This window comes from Marmota marmota, unplaced genomic scaffold (assembly GCF_001458135.2).
Source record: "Marmota marmota marmota unplaced genomic scaffold, marMar, whole genome shotgun sequence".
Classification (NCBI taxonomy): Eukaryota; Metazoa; Chordata; class Mammalia; order Rodentia; family Sciuridae; genus Marmota; species Marmota marmota.
The window spans coordinates 997,356-1,024,218 of record NW_026000051.1 but is presented as its reverse complement, the minus strand read 5'-3'; the positions used below and the strand labels follow the sequence as shown (position 1 = coordinate 1,024,218).

The window sequence follows — 26,863 nt, the reverse complement described above, 5'->3', positions numbered from 1 at the left end:
GACTTTTTTGAGATTAACTCCCCCCCCCCCCCCCAGGGTCTCAACTATGTTGCCCAGCTGGTTTTGAACTCCTGGGCTCAAGTGATCCTCCTGCCTCAGCCTCACGAGTACCTGGGACTAGGTGAGCACATCATGCCTGGCTGAATGTTTGTAATAACTGAACATGTTTATCCTTAAGACAGTGGGTCTCAAACATTTTGGTCCTAGGACCTCTCCACACTCTTGAGAATTACTGAGGACCTCAAAGGGCTTATTTCTGTGGGTTGCAGCTATCAGTATTTATGTATTAGGAATTAAGATTGAGAAATGTTTAAAACACAAAAATACATGAGCACTTAGGTGTTAGCACAGTGATGTCATTTTGTATCATGTAGACTGTGGAAAATTTCATCATAAACTTGTGAATTAATAAAAAAGGAAAGCAATGCCTTAGTATTGCCATGAAAGGAGTTTTGATCTCATGGGTCCTTTGAGAAGGTCTCTACGACACTGTCCCCAGATCACAATTTGAGGACTAGGTTTTTGGAAATAGATGTCTCTGGGGAAGGTTTGGTAAAACTGTTCTTGTGCGTCAAAAATGGGAAACTATAAAGACCACTTTTTCCTATAAAGTCCGTAAAATGGCAGTTTTACAAAAAAGACATTAAACAAAGAATTCAAATAATATTCCAGGTAGTGAAAAAATGTTAAAACCTGGGTTTAGATCCCCAAAGTGACCACTCTGGTAGCATCACAGAATTTGGGCCTGGGATGGCCTGCAGAAATGTCTGAAGGAGCCGGGCATGGTGGCACGCACTGGTAATCTCAGAGACTTGGGAGGCTGAGGCAGGAGGATGGCAAGTTCAAGGCTAGTATGGGCAACTTAGTTAGACTGTGTCTCAAAGATAAATAAGTAAAAAGGACTGGGGATGTAGCCCAGGGGCAAGCACCTCTGGCTGGGTCCAATTCCCCAGTAACAAAACAAAAAAACCCAAAGTCTGGAGAGCAACTAAAGCTACTGTCTTTTAATGTTTGGGAAAAAGCCGTTTTCCAAAATGACTGGTGGGTGTAATTCAGTACGGCTGTTTAAGAGAATATGTTGGCATTTTCACAGGAAGTTGATCATTCGCATGCCCTAAACCAGGGTTTCTCAACCATGGCACTTTCATTTTGGGGGAATAATTCTTTGCTGGGCAGGTTCTCCTATTCACTGTCACATGTAGCAGAATTTCTATTCTCTGCCTAGTAGATGCCAACAGCACCCTCCCCTAAGTCGTGGCAATTAAAATGACTCCAGGCACTGCCAAAGGTCCCTTGTGAGGCAATGATTCTCAGCAGTTAAGAACCACCCTCCTGAACCAAGCAGCCCCACTCCTAGGAGTAGATCTAAGAGAAACTTCAGCCCATGGGGACCAAGGAACATAAACAAGAATGGTCTGAGAAGGACTGCTTATAACACACAAACCTAGGAACAAATCAGATGAAGACTGATGGAAAATGGAAAACTAAATTAGAAAATATTTAGATAATGGAACATTTCATATCAGTAAACATGAGTAAACTATAAGTAAACATACAATTTGAATAAAATTTAGTTAAGAGTTAGTAAAAAACTGGTCCATGAAGACGTAATACCTTTGAAATACATTGCGTTGTAAACAGAGAAAAACGAAAGAATGTATTTAAGAATATACTAATTAGAATGACATATTTCAAGCTTGTATAAATATATCAAAATGGTTTCAACTGTCATGTATAACTAAAAAGAACAAACAAAAACTTAAAAAAAAAAAAAGAATACACATATGTGTGATAAAGAGAACGATAAACCCCTGGAGGGGAAACAGGTCCCTACTGGGGCAGGAGGGGCACTCGGGAAGTCCAGGCTGCAGACAGTGCCTGGCTCTTGGGTGGGTGGTAGGTTCAATTCAACTAAATAAATAAATATGAAAAGGTCATGCCTGGGTCAGGAAGGATCATGATGAATTCAATTTCATACACTGAAGTCAAAATTACAAAAAGCTCATGAAACCCCACATCCTACCGAGCCTCCTAAGTGAAGGCCAGCTCTTGCACACTGGGGGTGGCTCCCCCCGCAGTTCCCTGTGCCCTGCTGTCCTGGTGTTAGTGGAACTTGCCCCTGTCCCCGGCAGGCAGGCTTTCTTCCACTCCTCCGTCCCCTCCTGGACCCCGCCCTCCAGGCAGCTCACTGCTTCAGCTCTCAGCTTCTGCCCTACCCTGCAGAACCCATCCCTCTCCAGCTCCCCCACCCTCTTCTGTTCACCTTAACCTCACCACCCACATCACATCATATCTCTGGTCTGTTTTCTGAGCTATAATGCAACTCCAAGAACATAGGGCTGTGCCTGGTTCTTACCAAGCAATGCCTAAGTATGTGTGCTTCTGGCCTGGTGCAGTGTTTTCTGAATAAGTATGCATGCTTCGGTGGCACAGCTCACAGGCCAGCTTGACGCCTGAGCTGGTTTGGTTTTAGATGAACCAAGAAAGGCCAGACTTCACCACAAGTCCAAGGCATGACGAGTTCAACATCACATTTCTTAAACTGTGTTCCACGGGTCCCTAGAGAGGTCCTGGGGACAACGGAAGTGCAGCTCTTGGGCTCTTCCCCAAGGCCACACATTGAGATGGCTATGCAGCTTGCCAGGATGTGCCATACTGTGCCCAAACTCCCCTGGTGACTCTCAGGTCCACTCAGGATGCCAACTCTTGAGCTCAGTGGAGAAATCCAAGCACAAATGGTTAAGTAGTTCAGCAGTTTTTTCTCCCTCAAACAACTTGGGGCAGAGTTAAAATGAGATAATGCATCCAAATGGTTTCAGAAAAGATGTCATTCAAGCAAGGCTGGATGTGCTAAAAAACTGAAGGTTAGTTAAAATGTGCGTTTAGACAGAAAAATGAACTTTATTTTTTAAAAAATCAAATAACATCTAAATAAAGATCATAAAATATCAAGGTATATTTCAAATATCACAGTACAGCTTCTTTTTCTGGTTTTCTTACATTTTTGTACATAGTACATCAGTCAAAAATTGTAGATTAATATTTTAAATGCTGAGAAGCCAGCAGCTTGTTCCAGTCTCTGACTCAGTTAAGCTCTTACAATATTTTGACTGTTTCAAGAAAATTAATAATGGGATGTTAGGCAGTAGATTAACTGAAACTAAATATCAACATCGCTAAATTTATTTTTGGATGACTGAGCTCATTCCTCCAAAGAACAGAAACAGGATTCATTATATCATGAGTTATTAACTTAACAACACCAGCATAGCCCCCAGTGGAGCAGAGAGAGCCACGTGCATTTAGATTATGTAAGAGGCGAAAGTTTAGGTTATCACAGAAGCTGGGATTGGAAGGGTACTGGCTACAACTGATCACCTAAGGCTCAAAAGATACCAGAAGAAGTTAAGGCAATAACTGCCCTGTTGGTTTCAAGATCAGACTGTTATAAATGTCTTACTCCTGCTCTCCTGAGCAGCTAGAGAGCAGGGCTCCACTGCAGCCCATACTAAGAAGCTTTTATTTCGGCCATTCATGTCTTTATTCAGCAAGTACTTACTGGGTACCTATCTGTCCTCCTATCCCTCCTCTTACCCCATCTCATTTCCTCTGCATGTACTACCGGTGGGATAACTGTGAGGAAGATTCGAGCATGTGCTTCTTGGACTGTTCCTGTTTCTGATGGGCCTGAAACCCTGGTGCTTCTAGGCCAACAATGAAGAGCTGGTTTGGTTTTAGATGAAACAAACTGATCTCAGCTGCCTAAAATAGAAGCCTCAAAAAGTGTCATTTCCCTTGTTCTCCCCACTTCTTCTACATTCATTAGTAGACAGCCTTGGGCTCCCAAACTGCAGATGGTCAGGCACTCAGGGGCTCCGTGGCTGCATGGCAACAACTGCTCGTGAGGGAGGACACAGCACCCTGCCTTTTATTGGTGGTCCGCCTGGAGTGCAATGACTGTGCACTTCTTCCATGCAGACACCCAAGCATCCCAAGAGTCCCTGTACTCGCTCACCAGGAGACTTGACACTGCAGGGCAACCAGTGGAAGGTGCTACTGAGGAACCTAGGCCATTATTAGCAACCACTTATGGACCTCTGTGTACACCCGTGTGGGACAACACCCTTATTGCTTCACAACTCAGGTGACTCCTGGGAAAAAGCCATCCCACCAGCCACGTAAGGCTTGCACTGGCACCATGGCCTAGACCAAAGCTTAAAATGTTATCCTGGTGTGTGCACGAGAATGCTCACGTTGACCTTATTTAAAATGCAAAACTGGGAAGAACCCCAACATGCCCTGACCAGAGAAAGAATGAAGTGTGGGTGACACAGAATGGACTGCAAGGGAGCAACGAACACACAACCAGTCACAGGGTGGGTACATCTCAGAAACATCAGGCATAGCAGGAAACTATTTTTTAATGAAGCTTAAACTCAAGGACCCTTAGGGTATGTACGCAGGTAGCAAACCACATTTAGAATAGGAGAAGGAGGGTTCTTAGGAGGGAGGAGACCTCGGGCAGTAGAAAGGCAGATATCAGGGAGGAGCACACACTGCCACTCTTCTGCTTCTCAAATCAAGTGGTGGGCTCATGGGTTTATTGGTGCTTTATAATTTACACAAACATTACATATACTTCTTTGTATCTAACAATTTGCACAGAAATTTTTTTAAGAAAAAATGACTTGCCTGGCACCATTCAAATTTTTCATGGCTCCAGCATGAGCTACACTCAGAATCAGGAGGACAGCATCCTGGAGGCTGGGCTGGGCAGGGTCCCAGCTGGGAGCAATAAGAGAGGATTGCCTCTGCTTTCCACCTGTCAGATAAACATAGGTGGAGCCTCCCACCTGGGGTGGGGGGCACCGGGAGCACCACATGAGTCCAAGCCAGCCACTATGATGCGGAACGCTGCTTCCACGGGCTCCCCTCTTCCTGTGGGGAATTAATCACTTCCCTTCCTCTCCTGTGCACTTCAGTGGGCAGCCAAGGCTGGATCCCCTGCCCCCAACAAAAGTGGACCAGCAACTTTAGGCTCCTCCCTGGCTGTATGGCAGGGGGGAAGGCCCTAATGACAAATCATTTGGGTCCCAGGGCCCCATGAGGGCACTGTTCTGTTCCGTATCTGTGCCTATCCTGGTTTTGAGCCTCCTGGCAAGTGACCTGAATCTTTGAGGCTGTGAGCATCATGAAAGAGCAACACCCAAGTGAAAGCCAACCCCTTCGCTGCTGAAGTGAATCAGAAGAGGTTTCTGTGGGGCGCGTCCAAGGAAGCCTGCTGTAGGAGGAGAAGCACTGGCACGGTTCAGCTCTGGCCAGGAAGGGGAGAGGAGGTACAGGCAGAGGCTGCTCAAGAAGGGCCTTCCTGCTTCAAGGGCCTCCTGACTGGCCTTTCCCACCAGGCTCACCACTACTCAAGCCTTCTCCTCTGGAAAACACTTTTAACTCCTGCTTGTGGCTCCCGAAGTGGTGTCCTTCTGACTACACTATAGGTCCCTGACCTCTACCTCTGAAGTCCAGGAAACAGGTTACTAGAAGAGGTGGTGGTGGTGGGTGGGGGTAGCTGTCCGTCCTGATGTCCCTCCTAGCTGAGACTTTCCTTCTCTGTCCCTCACAGAAGATGGTGTGGCAGAGGCAAATGGCCTAGGGAGCTGCAAGCCACTGAAACACCTTCCTCTAAAAGTAGAAGCCAAATAAAGCAATTATGTTCAAAGTATGATTCCCTGCCTGGATGTTGATTCTCAATCTAATCACCACCTCTATCCCTACAAATAAGCACCACCGGCTGTGAATTCCTGTGTCACTGAAGACAGGTAACAACTAGCTGGCTAAACGTACACAGATCTGAATGAGCTGTTGCAGGGGTAAAAATGGTTTATGTGATGGGGATCCTTCCTCTGAAGAGCACCCCACACTCTCATCAGTCTATCAGAACAGCAGCTCCCTGGGAGCAGAGGAGGCTGACAGGTCTCGGTGAGACAGAGCTGCCTTCTCAGGTGGAAGTAACTGCAGCGTCTCGGGCCTGTTTGCCTGCGATCCTGCTTACCCATTCCCTCCAATGCCAGGTTCCTGCCTTCATCACGAAATGAAAGCCCAATGACCCAGAAATAATTTGAACAAACCTATTTCACTGAGGACGCTCTCATTTTTATCTTCATTAACTCTTTGGTTCCTGTCAAATATGTTGAAAGCAGGATTTATGTTTTATCTGCAAGCTCTAGAGGATCCTAACATGTAGACAATTTGTGCACTTAATGGAGGCAGAAAATATTGCATGTTGTGTAGACAGATACCTTTTATATAAAGAAAATTGCTTTCTTTTTCTATCAATAGAACACTGTATTATTTCATTCCCTTTATATTTTAGCAGAAAGAATTTTATAGAAAAGTAGCACGTTATCCAGATGAACTTCACTAATGTTTTTCTCACCAATGAAACACTGCACGCTTAACAAGCCCACATCCTTTCCATCCTTAGGAGAAAAACACGAAATAAGCACATTAAGGCACACACAATAAGCCTGTTCTTCTAGGATGAATGGCTTGATGAATAGCAGGCCATCTGGGTGACTGGCTATTTGTAAGATTTCACTCAAGTAAAATGCGAAAATGGGGAGTGCACCCTGGGCCCCAAGGCGGCAGCCAGTGACCAGACACGGAGCCTCAGCTCTCAACCGGCAAATCCTGCCACCCACGAAAGGTGGTGGTTCCTGAAAAACCATACGCAGGGAAGGGCCCCTCAGCACCTGCTGCTGTATGGAATGGCAGGAACCCTTGTTGCGGAGGCCCAGGCATCTCTGGCTAGCTGTATGATTTTGCGTTTTCAGCCCACTGTATTTCTGAAACACAAAGTCTCTGGTAAATTTATGAAAATTCAAACATCGGGGGCGAGATTATGAAGCCAACCTGCTTGGAGCAAACCCAACTCAGAAAGAACAAAACCAGAAGCCATTGGTGACAAGGGTGCAGATGCCTTCTTCAAACACAGAAGAATTTCATCAATGAGTCCCATGAAAGCTGGTTCTGTTTTAAAGAGTATTTTCTTGGATTGTAGGATCCAATAGCTAAACAGTATTCCTATCTCATGCAACTCTTGGGAACAAAGAAAACGTAGTCACCACAGTACTGTCAGGGACAGGTCTGCAAATGAACTGACTGGAGGGCTCACTGTGTCTTTCCACTTGGGTTAACTCTTGCATGGGCCTGCAAATTCTGTTCAAAAGCAAGGTTTCAACATGTAGAATGGTTAGCCTATAGAATGAAATTAAAAAACAAAACATGCTGTTTACCATCAAACTGGGATCTAATCTCCAGTCTATAGATCCCACCACACAGGATCAGAGAGTTAATTTTGAAGGCAATTTTTCTTCCACATGTCGCCACAAATAGTCAAGCAGCTCTTACCAGAAGCATAGCTGATGTCCCATTGGGCCTGGATAAGTGGATGGACATCTCAGGAAACATCCTGTCAATGCGGCTGATCACGTCGTCCACATATCTAGGTGAGAATCAGAAACACATGCATGTGAACTAGAACCCTGGCAAAGGACTATAAGCCCACAGTGGACTAAGACTTGGCTTTTAATTTAACAAACAACAACAAAATGTTTTGAATGTTCATTCTGAACTATTCATCTTATGCCATGGTCTATTAGCTTTCTTCAACAGGGGTGGGGGTTCAGCTGTGCCACCTTCCAGGCCACTGGGCTCTAGGAGGCAGCCTCCACCGTCTGTCCTTTCAGTCCAGCTGGCCACAGCTTCCTGCTATTGCCTGTCTCTGGGCTGCCCACCACCACCCAGATAGCCAAATCCCTTGAATTAAATTCCTCTGTTTTAAATACCCAAAGTCATTCCTGCTTCCTCAGTTGTGTTCTGATTTAAAATCACAGCATACCACAAGTTCTGCTTAAATCAGTACTCTGTGTTACATTCCAAAATTTCTGCTTATAATTTTGAAAAAAGCTGAGCCACACAGTGGCTTATGAGTACATTTATTTACTTGTACAGACTTCTGTTTTACTAGATCTATGTTTTGTCTTGGTTTGGTTAGTTTTTCATTTGCCTATTATGATTTTATTCCTAAACTCTTTTTTTAAAAAACATTTATTTTTTAGCTTTAGGTGGACACAATATCTTTATTTTCACATGGTGCTGAGGTTTGAACCTTGTGCCTGATACATGCTAGGTGAGCACTCTATCTTTGAGCCACAACCCCAGCGCTCCCAAACTCTTTTTCTAAAAAAATATTTTGTCTAGTTGCCAATGGATATTTATTTATTTATTTGTGGTGCTGAGGTGTTGAGGATCAAACTCAGGACCTCACACATGCCAGGCAAGTACTCTCCACTGAGCCACAACTCCTGTCCCCTTCTTTGACCCTAAAACCTCTCTCACTACAACCAAATATACCAGACAAGCATCAGTTCAATTTTTATTCCATTAACAGGGAGTCCTGTTCTTCTGGTCCAAGCAAAACCTGTATCTGGAGAGGATTAATAATCACTGAGACCACAACATTAAGCACTTGGCATGGCATCTAGTACATATTAAGTCCTCAAAGATTTTGAGTGCTCTTGCTGGCAGTTCTGCTACACCATGGGCCTAGTCTGCAAACGTGCTCTCTTGGTGGGATGAGTTCTCTGCTCTGGAGGCTCACTGTGGGGATGCCACCCACAGCATAAACAGAGCCGGTCTGGCTCAGTCCCTGGAGAACAAAATCATACGAGTATTTGTGCTCACCAGGCAATCACACTGGGCACAAGGGCATGTACAATATAACAGCTGAGATGCAAAACTATCTATTAAGGCTTTGGCATTGGATTTCCTATCCGTTAGTTATGACAAATTAAATCACGTGTCCATTAAGTCAGGGACATGTAAAAGGCATACTCTGAGGGAAGGAGGAATAAGCCCTGCGCTGACAACATGAGAGGACTGCAGTTAGAGCTGGGCTCCTGGGGGAGGGCAGGCAGCATGATGTCCTTTGTTGAAAAGTGAACCCCAGCATACCCAGAACAGAGCGTAGAAAGGGATCCTGCCAGTGCAGCCGGCGGGCTTCCTTACTGCACAGGACAGCTGGAGAAGGAGGGGAGCCAACCAGGACAGCGAGCAGATGGGAGCCAAGGGGCATGCATGAGAGGCAGTGGAGGTGCAGAGGGCACAGGCTCCGGAGCGAAGAAGGAGGAGACTACGCAGTTCTCCTCAAGTGCACAACGGCTTCTGTGATCAGGAGCAACGGCTCTCTCCCTGCTCTCGAAGGGCTCACAACGTGAGAACGAGGCATGGAGAGGCGAGTGTTTCCTAAAGGTGAGGCCTCACTCCTGGGTGGCTAAGAAACTGACTGACCAGGACCCCACCTGCTGTCTCTGGAGTCCCCACCTAGACTCACAGCCCATGGCATACAGCCTTGGGCACAAGCTTAGAAGCCACCAAAAATGTGAATAGAGGAAGAAAGGAGGCAATCAACTCCTTTTCACCACTGCCCAACATCTGCTCCAAGGACAGAAGACACATGACAAAAACTCCATGCCAAGAGTTTATACCAGGTCACGGGAAACATTCTCACAGTTCTGTACTCCTTTTCTAAATCTGTGGGTGGTTTAAACCCAGTTTCTTCAGACTCAGCAGGAAGCAGAAGTCCACTGTCCTGTGTGAATGGAGGTCACTGCTAAGTCTATGCTAATGGGGAAAGGGGGAGGCAGGCATACTGAACTGACCCTCAATCGATAGCCATCATAGCTCTGGACAAGTGGAAAGCAAATGAATATGCAGAAGTTCAGCACAAAGGCAACATCATAATTTGCTTTCTCCTGTGCCTTTCACCTTGAAGGCTTCGGAATACACGCTGGAAACCACCATCTCTTTAGGAAAATGGGAACCGGTAGGTTATGTGACCACAAGAACCTAGAAGGAAAGCCCAGCGTGTAGGTTTCCAGAATTCCTCACCAACTCCCTGACTCTGCTTGCCTTTTCAGCAAGGGCCAGGGTTCTGACGGGGCAGGTCTCAAATGCTCCCTGCCATTCCTGGATTCCTTTACTTGGAAGATCTTATCTATGAGAGAAGGCAGCGGCAGGAGAAAACCAGTTCCTAGGAAAAGTATCTGCAGTGAGCACCAGGAAAGCAGAGAGGTCTGGGTTGGTTCTCCCCCCAACTGGTGACTTAGATAATGCCCAGCAAACTTGATTCAAAGACTGCATTAGGCAAGAGTGAATTTTAAGGAAACTGCTTTTCATTCACATGCCTGACATAAAGGAGATGTAAATTTCTTTGTTATAGGTGACATTATGTGTTGGCTAAAAAGAGGAGGAGAGAAAGTCAGCTGCACCTTTAGCTGAGGAAAACAATGTCGAAATTTTAGAAGCAAAAATCAAAACACTTCATTTTAAAATAGACACAGACTCTGAAACACAAATCTACCACTAGTGACTTGTCAGAAATAAGGAAAGCTCGGAACGTCAAATTCAAAGTCTGGAGACAAAAATGGCACCTTCTTCTTGCTGGGGGTGTAGGCTGGCCAGGGAGGTGGCCTTGGCAGCACTTCCCAGAACTGCCCCCGGGGGCGGTGCGTGTCTGCACAGAGCCCGCAGCACGCAGTGCCCGCTGCGAGAGCAGGGCTGAGGACAGGTAGGAACAGCGTGCTCCCCTCCCACACTGCCACCATATGTCACACTCCGTTCTGTGGCAGAATCAAATTACTTTAATTTTTACCTTTGGAATATAGGCAAACAAGCAGTAACACAGCAGTGGTGACTAGTTTACACTTGAGCAGACGCGGCGCGGAAAGACATTAATTTAGTGCCAAATTGAGCAGTGAGTCACAATTTGCACATATCTGTCAACCTGTTAACAGGGTAATAACTTGGAAAGATTGCTGTTCCTATTTACATTACAGGAGCCTTTCGAAAATGGAGAGCTGCTTCGTTCTCCTTCTTGAAGCACTCAGCTCATAAGCTGGTTTGACAGTCTAAGAACCAGGATAGAAACACAAACTTCTAGAAATCACAGGTTTGGATCAAGGTGTGATTCATAACTTCAGTATTTTCAGTCAAAAAATTAAGTCTAAAGCAACCAGAGTCCTGTTTCCCCGCCCTGCTCTCTAAGTATGGTCAAAAGGTTTCTGACTCAATCTTTGCCAGGACAGACAGACCTGCTCTACTGAAGTTTCCAATGGTTTCCTGGGACTGAGCTTCAGTCTCTGCTGTATCAGAAACAACCACACCATTCTCAGACCCTAATGTTGATTTCTGTACCCCTGTAAGTCTTGATCTCTTCTGATTTTCTTCAAGAAGCTCAGCTTGTTCCAGAAAGGGCCTTAATCAGAGAATTAAAGAACAGGACCTAGAGGTCCCCTTGCCCAAAGTCCCCTCCGATCTAGGCCTTCAGCAGTGCCTCCAAGAGGTGGTCTGTGTAGGTGCACCATAACACCACCCCTAAGGCCTCATCCTGCTGGATGGCCAGGTTGTTTGGAAGCCACTCGCCACTGTCGTCACCCAGTTCTCTCATTTCTACTTGCAGGGAATACACTTAAATATTTCCTTGGGGGTGGGGGTGGGGGTGGGGGGAGTATGTTTGGCAAATACATAAAAGACTCTTGGGTTTTCAATTTCTTTCAACAGTGGCTTTATTTATTTATTTATTAGATTGATTTTATTTTTTTTAAATACACGACAGCAGAATGCATTACAATTCTTACTACACATATAGAGCACAATTTTTCATATCTTTGTATATGATATGAAACCTCCTTGGGTCCCAAATCCCACGGAGAAGGTACTGAAAATGAACATGCATCTGCAGGAAGTCTGTACTCCAACTCCCTGCCACTCACAGATCCCAGTGTCCATGTGTGGATCTCATGTTAAGTGCCCTTGCCCAATCTTTCCAGAACCCAGGTCTCTGGTGTTTTCTTCTTGTTGCTTTCTGAATGGTTTTTGTTTTGTTTTGTCCCCTGCTACCTCCCCTAGTGAGGATATTTTCATGCTGGCAGGGTGGGGTGGGGGTGCAGGTGCCTGTGCACGCATGCATGCATCCATCTATCCATCTATCTCTCCATCCATCCACCCACCTATCTATCTATCCATCCATCCATCCACCCACCCATCCATCCGTTTATCTTGGTTGCAGCCTAGAAGTGAACACAACTGAACTGGGAGAGGGTATAGTAAATCTAACAGTCCTGGTAATCTTAAAATCATGTTTCCATGATGGAGTCCTTAGGTTAGTTTTATTTATCTTGAATTAGCAAATAAAACTTATATATATTTATCCTATATAATGTGTCCTGAAATACATGTACACTGTGGAATGGCTATAACAAGTGAATTCACACATGCATTACCTCACATACTTACCATTTTGTGCGCATGGTGAGATTAATTAAGATCTATTCTCTCAGCAATTTTTAAGAATACAATACATTGTTATTAACTACGGTCACTATGTTGTACAAGTGATTTCCTGAACTTGCTTCCTCCTAGCTGAAATTCTGTATCCTCTGGACCACATCTTCCCACCCCAACCCCCTAGCAAGCCCCTGCTAACTGCCATTGTACTCTGCTTCTGTGAATTTGACTTTTAAAGATTCTGCATGTAAGAGAGATCATGTGATAGGTGTCTTTCTGTGCCTGGCTTATTTAATTTAAAATAATATCCTCTAGGTTTATTTGTGTTGTTGCAAATGACAGAATTTCCTTCTTTTAAAGGCTGAATTTAATCTGCCAATGAACACTTGGGCTGACTCCATATCTGACTACTTTTACTAATGCTACAATGAACATGGGAATGCAGATGTCTCTTAACATGCTGACTTCATTTCCTGTGAATACACACCCAATAGTGGGACTGCTAAATCATACAGAGTTCTAATTTTAATTTTTGGAGGAACCTCCATACTGTTTCCATAGTGGCTGTACTAATTTACATTTCCATCATCAACGTGCAAGCATCCCCTTTTCCCCACTTCTCATCAACATTTATCTTTCATATTTGTTTATTTTGAACAACTGCCTCTCACTGTTAATCCCTCCGGCAAGGTCAAAGAACATGTGAAGTCACGTGAGCATGGGAAACCACCCTGCGCTGCCCTTGCTTCACGAGCTCCTTGCTGGGCCAAGGAAAGAGCTCCCTGATCTCTGCACCTCTGTGGAGGCACAGCTCAGTGGGAACTAGAGTCTCCAGTCCTCAGAGGGCCAAGGACACCCTTTCCTTCCGTCTGGCTGCTGCTACCTTCCAGATCCCTGGAAGGTTCTCTGCACAGCTGCTCCCACCCCTATGCCTAGGTCACTCTTCCTTAGGCTGCAAGTCTTTGGGTTCAGCTTACACAGCACTTCCTCAGGAGTGCCAGAACTCCCTTATTTCCCCACCTCGGAATGGTGCTGTCATAGTCTCTTGCTCCTGAGTGTTTATTCAATATCTAGCTTCTGAATCCCAGGGCTCCCTGGGATGGAATGGCTGCCCTCTTCTACGTGGGATCCCTGCCACAGGGCCTGGCACCTAGCAAACAGGCCCTAAGTACCTGCTGAAGAAGTAGGCAGCATGTTCAAATACAGCCATGAGACCCGAGTTAGGCCACTACGAAACAGCTACAATGCAAAGTTCTCATTAGCCCATGAAGATTTGAGGTGTGGGTGAGTTCATTATATCAGCCGTCAAAAGTCACTAACAACAGCGGCCGAGAGCGCCTCACAACAAACCTCAAAGAAAGCAGCGTAGACCCTTTGAAGTCCTGGGCTCGATGAGCAGCCACCAAACCCGGCATCTGTTGTGGTGAAAGCTCGATGCCTCTTACAAGCAGGAGCCTTCTAAAGAAGTGCACTGTACTGGCATGCCAGTGTAAAATTTTGCTTTTAATGAACTAATTAATTCTGCAAAATATTAATACAAAGCCGTGTGCTACCAAATTGGGATTACAATACCAAATGACAGCACAGAATGTGGAAGACATTCCCAAAGATACCAGTTTTGCAAAACATTCATTTTCTACTATACACATTAAGATACACTGCAAACTATTTGTTATTAAAGACTTAAAATAATTTGTTGGACAGATGGCTTAGTTCTCTGAAGTCTGACCCCTCCTCAGAAAGAAAAAAAAAAAAAATCTGGCCCCCAGCCAGCAATCTCATGTTGGTGTGATGCTTCGCAGCTCCAGCCGGATTTAAATAGCATTTACCCCACACAGTGTGTAAGATACATGCTGTTCATTTTCTCCACCCATACAAAAAAAATCTAAGCATTAGGAATGCATATATTAATAAAGCACCTTTTTTTGGGGGGGGGAAGGGTAATGGCCAGTAGCTATCATGAAGGGAATTATTTGCATCATCTAAAAATGATTTAAGATTTTCCCCAGCACCTGTCCACAACCATGAGATGGAGAGGCCTCCGACAGTGGGTGGAAACAGATGGGGGCTGTTTAATTACTCCACGAGAAGGAAACTGACTGGAAGTACAACCACCAAGCTCATGGTGCTGAAGAAAGGAACTGGAAACGTAGGTCAAACTCGTTTATATCAAGGATTTGTAAAATGCCTGCATCATGGCTGTGAACAATCTCTGGTTATTCTCTCAAAGAAAATGAAAAGTACTTTCTAAACTGCAAGTTGAGCTGCAAGACAGGGTGCACTGCAGACAGAAATAGGATCCCTTCCTTGTTCAGGATTCTACCCTGTCTCCACCCTGCTGTGCCCCACTTGCTGGCGGACTGCTCCTTTCCACAGAGACTCAAGAGTCTCTCAGAATCTCTTTGTGGAGACTCCACACCTGAGCAGGCAGGCTGGCAACATGAGACAGAGTGGCATCCTGGAAGTGAAACAGCGGGCAGGCATGAGGAGGAGTAGAGGAGGTGAGCCCAGCTCTTGCCTTCGTTGCTCATAAACTTGTCCATGTGTTACCTGAACGCGATCAGCAGAACCACCTAGGCAAGCAAACAAAGCATCCCTTTATTTGCAAAAAGTGACCAAATCCACAAAGACCAGCACACACTGGCTGCCCGCCCTCGCCACAGGCAGCCCAGTGAGCTCACAGGGTTCACGAAGTAGGCCATGGTGCAAATCCCAGCATAAAAACAGCCGTCTTCTCACACACCATTTGGTGTGATGTAGAGAGGTACAGAACTGAGTTCATACAGTACTCCTATGTCTCCAGTAGCAAACATTTCCCAAAGGCCCACCATTCTCAACCAACAGCACATGCCCGGAATGCTCTGGGCGGGAAGATGGAAAGCTGTGGAGGCTGAGCCCAGAACAGCCAGGCTTCCCGTGCCAGGCACGTCCACATCCCTTTACTTCATGCATTCTCTCACCACCTCTGGGAAGTAAGCAGGGCAGGTGTAAAGCTCCTTTTATAAATATAAACAACAGAAAAAAGGAGGTTCAGTGACTCACCCACGGTGACACACGGCTAAGTGGTGGAGCTGATGGGAGCCCATGGCCTGGACTCCCCATCCAGGGCCTTTTCACACACCACCAGGTTTCATTAGGTCTGCGAGGATTCCAAGCAAATGTAGATTTCATTTTGTCATCACCCAGGCTTCTTGTGAAATAACTAGGACAAATTTTAGTAGCAAAGTAAAAAGATGAAATCAACTGATGGTTTTCCTTTTCCAGTCATTCAGTAACTACCCATACAGTGCCTAAAGGAGCCCAGGAACTCAGGGGGTTCTGCCTCTAGGGTGCTTACAGTTCATTTGCTTACAAGTCAAATCTCCTCAGGTTCTCCTGGCTTTTTGATTTTGTGACTCGGTGTATAAGTTGGCAGGCACAGGAAGGAGTGAAGTAGTAAAGTAGTGACCATTTGCTTTGCATTTTATTTTGTATTAATCACTAAAATGCACAGTTTTTCTAAATTTCTGTTTTCTTGCATTACAAATTTATTCACAGCTTGTGCATTCCAGCTTTCCCTAAAACATTTAAGCAACATGTTAAGCTGGGGAAGATATCATTTCACTATCCTCTCTGCAAGTCCTCACAAGCCTGAGAAACAGAGAGAACTCCTAACAACAAATACCCACCTTTCCCAAAATACGAATTAACAATAGTTATCACTGTCAGATCTGTTGAAAGGACACCCAGAACCCAGACAGGCTCAGAGGGGTGCTGAACTGAGATGCAACTGTCCCCCCATGAGAAGGTGACCCCAGGATCTTTCCTTTCATCCCCAGGTGCAGCTGAGGACTGGTCACTTGTGCAGACTGGCTTGCTCACAGTTGGCTCTTTCTGGCAATGTTCTGAGGTGGTGGTGACAGTGTGACACATAAGTACAGAATAAGATTTCACTTCCTTGGGATTTTTTTTAATGTCCTTGAAGATGCACGTAGTAGATTTCACAAAGATAACGATTAATTCCTGAACACATAATTTGTTCTAGTCATAACAATACATTAAGCAAATGCATACCGGTAGTCAGAAATGGTCAACACATTTCAGGAAACCGCAAAATCCCTCTTGGGACAAATACACGGTTTGTATGACAGCAATTTCATTTTGTTTTCACTCAACAGACAATCAACTCCTTGAGGGGAGAGTTTGAGGTCCCATCTCCAGTCCTGTGGCAATTTTGAATAAAATATGCACTTAATACACATTAGGTGAACTGCAGTGATTAAATAAGCAGATTTAATCAAGGCAAAATAAAGTTCAGAGTAAAGAGAATCTTGTTCTGTCATTGCTTCTTCTATAGCAGGTACAAATTCAAAACCAGAAACTGTCATGTGAGGGAGTGTGCAGTCACAGGTAGATTGCTCCCTGCCCTGCCTCCTGACAACAGGAATGCAAGTGGTTGGGTGGTGACGCAGAATGGCAATGACCACGTGGAGAGCAGCCCAGACAAAACCATGCAGAATTACAGTGTTGGATTCAGTGCCTTGTGTTTCTTTAGGAAGAACCTTTATTGGGGGACAATTTCCAGACTGAGGAGACTGCATGTTGGGATGAGAAATGTGGTGACTTGGAAAATTCACTGAGGGTAACAGTGATGAGAGTAGTAGTCTTTGATTGGTAATGAGGTGAAACTTCACATACCTTTTGCTTATTTGATTGAACAATATTCACTTAACAAAATTTTCCTGGAATATCTTAACTATGGAGTATTTCCTGTCATTCTCAAAGAATAATGGGACCATAATGAGAGGACCTGCCTCCCGGGGAGCAGCAGCAGCACCTCAGGCTGCTTTTCTGCCTCCTTCCTCACTTCCCGGTTCTTCTCTTATTTTTATTTCTGCAGTGCTGGGCCCTCGCCTTTCTTCTTAAATTGTCCTGCCACCTCCTCGTAACAGGAACAAAACATTCCCTCCCAGACCACTGCCAAGAGCTAGTGTGCTGTTCCTGCTAAGTTCACTGTCAAATTCACATTCTCCCTGGACTAACAATTTTCAAAATATAACACACATACTCACAAAGAGGTGCATGAGCTGACTTTAGGTGACATTCAGATGAACATCATTTTAATATATGTACATAGAAAAATATACAACTAGCAAACAAAACCTGTGATTCCATAAATATCGCTGCTCAGCTATACCCCCAGGAAGGCTAAGTTTTAAAAGTGGGTTTATTTGGAAAAACAAAATATGCAAATGGTAGAAGAGTTGATCAAAAGTTATGACAAAAATCCTACAGGTGGCTTGTGAATGACTGGGTTTAGAAACAGCTTTTTAAAGTAAGGCAGGTAATTAAATAGCTTAGCTTCAGAGAGGTTTTGCCTATTTTCCCTCCATTCCAAACGAATTTTTACATTCATACCTTGGCGGTGGTGGTGGTGGTGGTGGGGGGGTCCTCATGGCTACATGTAGAGGTATTGAAGGAGAAAGGGACACATATCCCAGGGGCAGCATCCAGGTTGGCAGCACTGCACAGCAAAGGCCTCTGGAGACCCTGCAGCGTGAGGTTCCTAAGAGAATGTGACCGTGGCACTATCAGCAGCACACATGGCCCCAGCTCTGCACTTCTTTAACCACTTTGAAAGGAGATAAAATGGTGCCAGTTCCTCTCAGTGGAGCCCAATCTAGGATTCCATGTGAAACAGGAGGACAGCGCACCTGAGCCAGCTGAGAGGGTGCCTTCTGCAAGCAGCACGCCACATGCCAGACTTGACAGTCACAGCTCCCCAGCTCAGGCACCCTGTGGCAGCCCTTCGCATCCTCGCACAGATCCCACCATACTGTCCATCAGAGGGGAAACAGGGTCCACCACCTGGAACCTCTACTGACCTATGCTCACCGGCCCTCTTCCTATGTCTCCCCCATGGTGTCCTACTCCAAGGAAACTCCTCTGCCCAGGCAAAGGGAAAAATTCAGGTGAACAAAGCCCATCATTTATAAGCAAAGAAGGTCATAAGACTGAGTTTTTTAAAAAGTGGAAGGGTGAATTCATGCAGAAGATGGAGGGATCTTAGAGGTGTATGATCCCCCAACGGTTAGTAACACCCTCAGCAACTGATAGGACAAGTAGACAGGACACCAGTGAGAGCACCGAGGGCTGAATATTTCTTTATTTTCTTGGTTTTGGTTCAGGGATTGAACCCAGGAGTGCTCCATACCTCTCACACACATCCCCAGCCCTTTTTATTTTTGAGACAGGGTCTTGGTAAGTTGCTTATAGCCTTGCTAAGTAGCTGAGGCTGGCCTGGAACTTGTGACCTCTTGCCTCAGCCTCCAGAATTGCCGGGATTACAGGTGTACACAACCTACTCGGCAGCTTGAACACTTTGACCCAAACTGCAGGTATATTCTGTATCCCAAACAGAAGACCCAACCTTTTCAAGTACACATGGAACGTTCACCACTGTGAACCATCAGCTGGATCTTAAAACAAGTCTCAAAATCACACAGGATACATTCATTGACCACAACTGAAATTTAAAATCAATAACAAAAATATATCAGAAATTCCCCCTTCCTAGATATTTGGAGATTAAACAACATAACTCATAACTATATAACTCATAGGTTAAGAAGAAATCACAAAGAAAACTAGCATACTCCCTGAACTGAATGATAGTAAAAGTACATCAAATTTTGGGGACATGGGTAAAGCCACGCTTAGAGGGAAATTCATAGTTTTTCCATTTTTCTTGTCTCCACACTTTTTAAATGGTTGCATTAGAGTGGTACACATGCTGGGATTTATTGTTAACATATTCGTACCTACACCACAATACATCGACATTATTTGGCCAATATCACTTCCCAGTATCTCCTCTTTCCCTCTCCTCTTCCCTCCCCTTGGTCCCTTTCCTCTACTTATCTCCATTAAATATTCATGAGATTCTCCCATCTTTCTTTTCCCTTTTCCTCTCTAGCTTCCACCTATCAGAGTAAACTTTTGACCCCTAACCTTCTGAGTCTGGCTTATTTTGCTTAATATAATATTCTCAAGTTCTATCCATCTTCCTGCAAATGACCTAATTTCATTTTTCTTTACGGCTGAATAAAACTCCATTGTGTGTATATACTACATTTTCTTTTTCCATTCATTTGTTGATGGACAACTAAGCTGGTTGCCATAGTCTGCTAGAAACATGGGTATGCACATATCACTAAAGTGTACTGACTTTAATTCTTTGGGTAAATATCAAGGGGTGGCATAGGTGGGTCATGTGGTGGTTGCATGCCTAGTCTTTGGATGAGCCTCCATACTGATTTCCATAGTGATTGAACTAATTTACAATCCCAGCAATTTATACTCCAGTGTAAAAGTGTTCCTTTTCCTCCACTTCCTCTCAGCATTTATCACTGTTTGTATTCTTGATGGCAGCCATTCTGACTGGAGCGAGATAGAATCTCAGTGTAGTTTTGACTTGAATTTTCCAAATTGCTAATGTTGTTGACTATTTTTTCATATATTTGTTGCCCATTTGTATTTCTTCCTTTGGGAAGTATCTATTTAGTTCATCTGCCCATTTATTAATTGAGCTATTTGTTTTTTGTAGTTCTTTATACATTCTAGATATTAATCCTCTGTGAGAAGAATAGCTAGCAAAGATTCCCCCCCCGCCATTCTGTAGATTGGAAATTTATAGTTTTAAAAGGCTTATATAGAAACGAAGAAAGTCTTAATGACCAAATATCTAAGCTCCCATTTTAGAGTTAAAAATAGAAATTAAATACAAAGGATGTATAAGAAAATATGTAATGTAAATCAATGAAATAGAAAATGGATAAAAAGAGAAAAATCATTGAAACCAAGTATAGGTTATTGAAATGGAATCAATAAAATTGAGAAATCACTAGCTAGACTGATCAAAGAGGAAAAAACAGACACAATTTACCAATATCAGGAATAAATGAGGGGACACTGTCCTGATTTTAGACACATTAAAAGGATAAGAGATTATGAAAAACTTTATGCCAATAAATTTGACAACTTTAGATGAAATGCATGTCTTAGTTGTAGATATAAATTCAACTGATATAAGAATAAATAAAAATCTAAATAGTCTATGTCTATTTTTTAAGGGAATTTGTTATCAAAAACCTTCCCATAAATAAAATTCCAGGCCCACATAGATTTATCAGCGATTCATTATGTCAAATGTTTAGGAAGAAATAACAGTGACCTTATGGGAATTTGGAAAAGAGAGGAAGACAAAGCACTTCTCAGCTCATCTAACAGGGCAAGCACCATGCGAACACTGAAACCAGACAAAGGCATTACAAATAAAATTACAAATAAAATCCTCATGAACAAAAAATACAAGATTCCTTGTGAAATATCAGCAAATGGAATATAGTCATATAAGAAAGATCATGAAAATTTGATTAACATTAAAAAATGAACATGGAGCTGAGCATGGTGGTGGATGCCTGTGATCCCAGTGGTTCAGGAGGCTGAGGCAGGAGAATCACAAGTTCAAAGCCAGCCTTGGCAACTTAGCAAGACCCTGTCTCAAAATAAAAAATAAAAATGAACTGGGATGTAGCTCCTTGGTTAAGAGTGTCTGGGTTCAATCCCTGGTACAAAAAAAAAAAAAAAAAGAATATCAGGGCTGGAGCTAGAGCTCGGTAGTGGCTAGTGGCGCACTCACCTACCAAGTGTGAAGGCCTGGGGCTGATGACTAGGACTGCAAATAAACAAACCGAAACTATCTGTGCTATATATACACAATGGATAATACTCAGACGTAAAAAGGAAGGCACTCCTGACACAAGCTATGACATGGATCAATCATGAAGATGTCAAGTCAAGTGAAATAATTTGCTAGACACTAAAAGGCAAATGCTATGTGACTTAAGCACTTACATGAGGTATTCAGAGCACAAGCTCATAGAGAGGCAAGTGGGAGGGTGATGCCAGGGACTGGCAGGGAAGGGGAACGGGAAGTTATACATCAGTGGGCACAGGGCTCACACTTTGCAAAACAGAGCTATGGGGACCATGGCGGTGATGGCTGCCCAATGCCACCGTGCCAAACACCACTGCACTGTGCACTGAAAACTCCTTGAGCACCTCAACAGACCCAAAAAATCCTTTGACAAAATTCAACACCCAGCTCATGATTAAAACGAACTGACTTTCAGTAGACCAGGACCAGAGGGAACAAAAAATCAGAAGAGACACTTCACCAAGGAGGCGATGCCAGACCAGAGGCCAGGAAGCAGTGGGTGCCAACAGCCAAAGAAAATGCGCACACGCTAGGCACTCAACAAAGGCGGCACTGAAACAGATGGCAACATCGGGCGCGGGGTAAGGATGCGGAGCAAGGGCATCACGGGCGCTGCTGGTGGGAGTGCAAAACCGTAGTCACTTTGGAAAGTGCTGGGAAGTTTCTTACAGAGGCAAACACACACAAGCATCAAGACTCAGCAGTTCCACTCCTAGGTGTTGGCCTCCACGCAAACATCTGTAGAGAAGTGCATACAGCAATTTTATCTCTGGTACCCTCAGCCCAGAAACAGCCCAGAATGAAGGGTGCACAGATGAACCACCTGCGGAGTGTGTCAACAGTGGAATACCAGCGCATGCCAAGAAAGGGTGAATGGTACAGAAGCAAAGAGAGGAACTCTCAAAGACCTGCCTGAGCAAAGCAGCCAGGCACAGCACATGCTGTCACACATATCCCACTCCTGGGAGACACCTCTAATGGAGAGTGACAGGCAGAGCAGACTAGCACCTGCTGGGAGGACACAGGTAGCTGGGGAGGTAGGTAAAATTTCTGGGGTGATGAAATGTTCTCTTGTCTTGTTTGGGATGATGTTTATCAGATGCATACGTTTGTCAAAACCACACTGAAACATGTACATTCATAAGAATAAAAGAGCTGGGTGTGGTAGTACACACCTGTAACCCCAGCGGCTCAGAAGCCTGAGGTAGGAGGATCACAAGTTCAAAGCCAGCCTCAGCAACTTAGGAGATCCTGTCTTAAAATAAAAAATAAAAAGGACTGGGGATGTTGCTCAGTGGTTAAGTACCCCTGGGCTCAATTCCCAGAATGAAAATCAATCAATCAATCNAGGGTCCCTTTGTCACTCTTTTCTCTCTCTCACCTCACCTTAACCCAAAGCAGTGTGTTTTGCAGAGAAATTCCTGGTATGGCTACAGAAAGATGAAGGTTCCATCCTGGCTCTCTGTGCATAGTGCTGAAGGGTGAGCATCTACCCTTCCTGGCCTTGGCTTTGAACTAGTTGATTGCTAGGGTTCTTCTGGCTCTAGACAACCAATACCCATTTCCTAAGTAACTACTATATGCACAAAGAAGCAATTATACAGTTCCAAGGACTGTTCATCTCTGAATAGTACATACGGTAATAATTCTGGAAAATTCAGTTAATCACAGCACCCAATTCCTTGCCCACTAGGAATAACTGGAATCTACTATCCTTTATGGACTTTAGTAAAACCTTTCAGTATTTTTAATAGTAGAACAATGCCAAGTGCAGTTCTGGCATAAAATACCCTGCCTTTGCCACCATCTAGGGAAATTTCTGAAGAAACTTGTAACTAGAAAAAACTAGTGCAACTAAACCTGAGGACAAAAGACAAACACGTTAATAAGAACCCCAGGAAACAGAAACTTTGCAATCAAGACCAATTACAGGAAGGACTCTGCCCACCGGAGTTCACAAATGAACACTTACTACAGCTGAGTAGGTTGCCCTAATGTGGCTGAGTGGGATGTTCAGAGGGCATGTGTAATTAAAGGGCACACACCCAACATGTCTTTCATTGGAGGATCTTAGAATAGAACAGATAAATATGATTATTTACCTTAAATGTCAACGGCTTTAGAAATAGAAGCCAGGAGTGGAAGCATCTAGGTCCTTAGCTTAAATTTCAGACACCCACTCTTATAGTGGAAGGCCTGCTGCAGTTAACAGATGCAGTCTTGTCAATTCAGTGTCCCATCAATTACTCCAAGAACCACCAAAGCACTCGCCCTATGGAGGCTGTACCCTGAGCCCTGGCCTGGGAAGTACACATGACAGAGCGGACTACTTGAGAGCTGGGACATAGTTCCCAATGGTGGGAGCAAAGTCACTCTTGCTCAGCTCCCACACTGGTCTTGACTAAGACTGCAGTCAATCACACTGAGAATGAGTCAGGGATGGTGTTCAGTCCACTGCTTGCCACTGTGTTCACATGGCAGGTTATGGTGAAGTGAGAGGTAATTGTTACATTTTGATAAAAACAGGTACAGCAGCAATGTGACTAATAATAAGGTGACAGCAAGTGGGAGAGCAGCTCAAACAGCAATCCTTTGGGGAAACCAGGGACACAAAGCCTCACAAACGGAGGGGAGGCTGCCTACAACCAAGATGGGAGAAAACACAACAATGGAAGGCGCTGAGCCAAGTGGGTCCATTATTCTTGGCAGATGAGAAGAGTAAGAGAGTGACAGCAGGGAACACTGAGGTTAAATGTTAGGCAAAACTTCACCACCCAAGAGGCTGCCAGGGGCGGCAAGGAAGTGGACCTGCGCAGGCGCTCAGGCTTACAGCAGAATCCTTCCTGCCACAGTTCAGGGAGAGGGGACACTGCGGTAGAGGTCTTTTTCCACCTAAATGAGCACAGAAGCATGGATGTTAAACTCCGGCTCATCAACACACTTAGCCCTCTGAGTGGAGAGGTTTTGTCCAGGGGTAGAACTCTAGACATCGAAACCCATCCTGCCCCGCTGAAGCGGCCTGCAGGAGCTGGCTGCAGCAGGCCAGCCTCAACACTGCGCCATTTGTTTCAGAGAAAAGAAAGGCAGGCTGGCCGGGTGGTGGCTCCCAGCAATGCACACTGTGATCACCCAATGGCGTTCCTTCCCTGCCTGGAACGCTCTCTGATGCTTTCCTGCCTTAATTCAAAGGTTTCTTTCTTTGTTGAGTTCAAAACATTACAGCATATTGCTTGTTGTTAAACCATATAACTTGATTAGCATGACTCAAACTTTTCATCATTTTCAGGAAAGTTCTAAAGGGCCTGCCGACAGCTCTGGGAAATAGGGCCTTCTCCAGATTTCCACCACCCCCTTGCTGTGAGGCCTAAGGAAGGCAGCAGGGTACAGGACAGAACTTTTGCTTCCACTAACTAGCTCCAGAGTCTCTCTGGTGCTGGGGAAGTTCTGCTTTTTTCCAATCCCTCCATCCTCAAGACACCAGACCTGTTGGTGACCATGGGGACCCTGACCATGCTCAGGCTGATAGATGACAACAGAAGCTGTGCTGCCTCCAGTGCAGCTCTGTCCCTGGGGTGAGAGCACTTTCGTGGATCACACTGGGAAACACATTCCAAGTACCGATAGAAAGAATTACAGTAACAGTTCCCAAAGGATCAGCCAGTTCCCGAGACGGAAGGCAAATAGAGGCTAGTATCTAGCCCAAATTCTTTCCTTTATGGAGAGTCTGTCTCTAACTGTGAAGCCTGCTGGTGGGAATGAGAATCAGAGCCTCTCAATCTTTTTTTCTCCAATACAGTCCAAGATACAGACCTTTAAATTGTAGCTTCCAATAAGCATTATAAACCAACAAATTCTCCAAAAGACAGCTTTAAGAGTTTCTTACAGGGCTCAGAGGTAGAGTGCTTGCCCTGGCACGTGTAAGACACTGCGTTCGATCCTCAGCACCACATAAAAATAAAAAACAAACAAACAAAAGGGTATTGTGTCCATCTACAACTAAAAAAAAAAAGAAAAGAAAAAGAAAAAAAGAGTTTCTTACAGTCATGAGTAAAAAAGTTTCCATTGTATCTTTTTGTTTGTTTCATTTTTAATACGAGTGTTTTATGTTCTTATTCACTTTGCTTTTCCAACAATAAATTCTGGTCATAATTAAATGTCCCTAAAATTATGCCATAGGGTTTTAAGAACGCAATCTATTTTCAAGCACATGCTCTGGACAGAGAATAGGTTGGTGTTTCAGGTATACGTGTAGATACGTGCAAATCAATCCAGGTGGTGGGGCTAGACCAGGCTCAACTAAGATCTGCCTTTGTATTTTCTGGAATACATTTAAAATAAAATAATAATCCTGTTAAACGACTTTTTGTGAAGTCTCTCTGAATTCTTTCCTTCAGTGAAGAGGAAAAGCCAGATGAAGTTCATAGTAAGATATTTCATTTTATCTGGATTTCAAGTAACCAGCTAATGATTTTCATTCTGCAGATGTGGATGACATTTTAGCATTGATTCAAACACACTTGATTCATCTATGTTGGCGTGTAAGAAAATTTCCAACCCAAAATAAAAACTCCAAAAAGCCAAACATATATTTCTGAAACCTGTGCTGCAATGACCAGTAAAATATTGAAGCATAATGTTCAACTAAACCATTTCCAAGCCATACATCATTTTCTGTTTGGGTCCTACCCAACTGTTTCAAAGTTCATTTTTACAGTGCTCAGGGATAATAGCAACCGTATCATTCATGGGAACCATGGCCAGTCAATTTCTACAGAGAGTAAATGGAATTTTTCCAAATAGATTAAGTTTTAGTGTAGAGAACAAAGACCCCCTGAGGTTAGTATTTCTGAAACAAAACGGCCAGAAATTAAGTTCAGATAATTTCAAGGGACATTTTTCAAGTGTGACTGGCTCAAAATGGGAGGCCTACTGTCTTAAAGATGAAATTGTTTAAAGCCCCCAGAAGCAGCAAGCAAAAAAGAAGATGGGAACAATCAAGGTTCCTGCATCACAGGTGAAGGATTTATGAGCGCAATGGCTGTCAGGAGCGGACAGCATCCCCACTGCCTCCCTGCGGCCGCCCTGCTGAAGAAAGCAAAGCTCCTCATTAGCAAAGGGCGCAGGGATCTCCGGCCTGGCTCTATGAATGCCTCCACTTAATTTCACCCTCCCCAGCGAGGGTCTTCTTGAAACAAAGAGAGTTGCCTTTATTCCCAACAAGAAAACAATTAAAATCCTTTGTTGATGTTAGAACATCAACTCGAGCCCTGTGCCTCGTAGCTGTCACTTCCGTCGCCTCTCCTGTTATGTAAGCATGGGCTCTAGCTGTGCTTAGTATGTGTGCCGAATGTTTCCAAATGCGTTGCCCTGACAACTCGGAGAAAATGGGCTGTGCGAGAGGGTCTCTAGAAGTCTGGGAAACTGACAACAGAGCTGGGCCCGCTCTCATATGCCTGGTTCTTGATTCTATTCCAGCTTTTCATGGGGTCAACAAATGGCTAGCAACTGAGTGAGGGCACCTGCATATGATATGGCTCACCCAGCCAGCCATGCACTCCTGAGCTCTGGTGGGGACCGGGGAGGAGCAGTGTGGAAGCTGCAAGGGTCCGACACATGGTTCTGGAGGACTCAGCCAAGCAATGAAACACCCGAGCCTCAATTTCCTCATCTATAAAATGAAGACTACGGCTGCACCTCACCCAGAATCCGACGCAGTGCTGAGGGCCGAGAGTTGCGCCTGCCAGGAACAACTCTGCTGCT

The 26,863-nt window shown here is 44.5% G+C and overlaps 1 protein-coding gene across 3 annotated transcripts in view; it reads right to left on the bottom strand.

The window, feature by feature from the left end:
• The window catches only part of Med27 (mediator complex subunit 27), a 182,628-nt gene that overhangs the window by 54,918 nt on the left and 100,847 nt on the right, over positions 1-26,863 (bottom strand). For all 3 annotated transcript variants that reach the window (XM_015497409.2, XM_048812841.1, XM_015497410.2), the window contains exon 4: positions 7,408-7,501. In XM_015497409.2, coding sequence (XP_015352895.1) covers positions 7,408-7,501 — 94 coding nt within the window. The remainder of the gene's footprint in view (positions 1-7,407; positions 7,502-26,863) is intronic.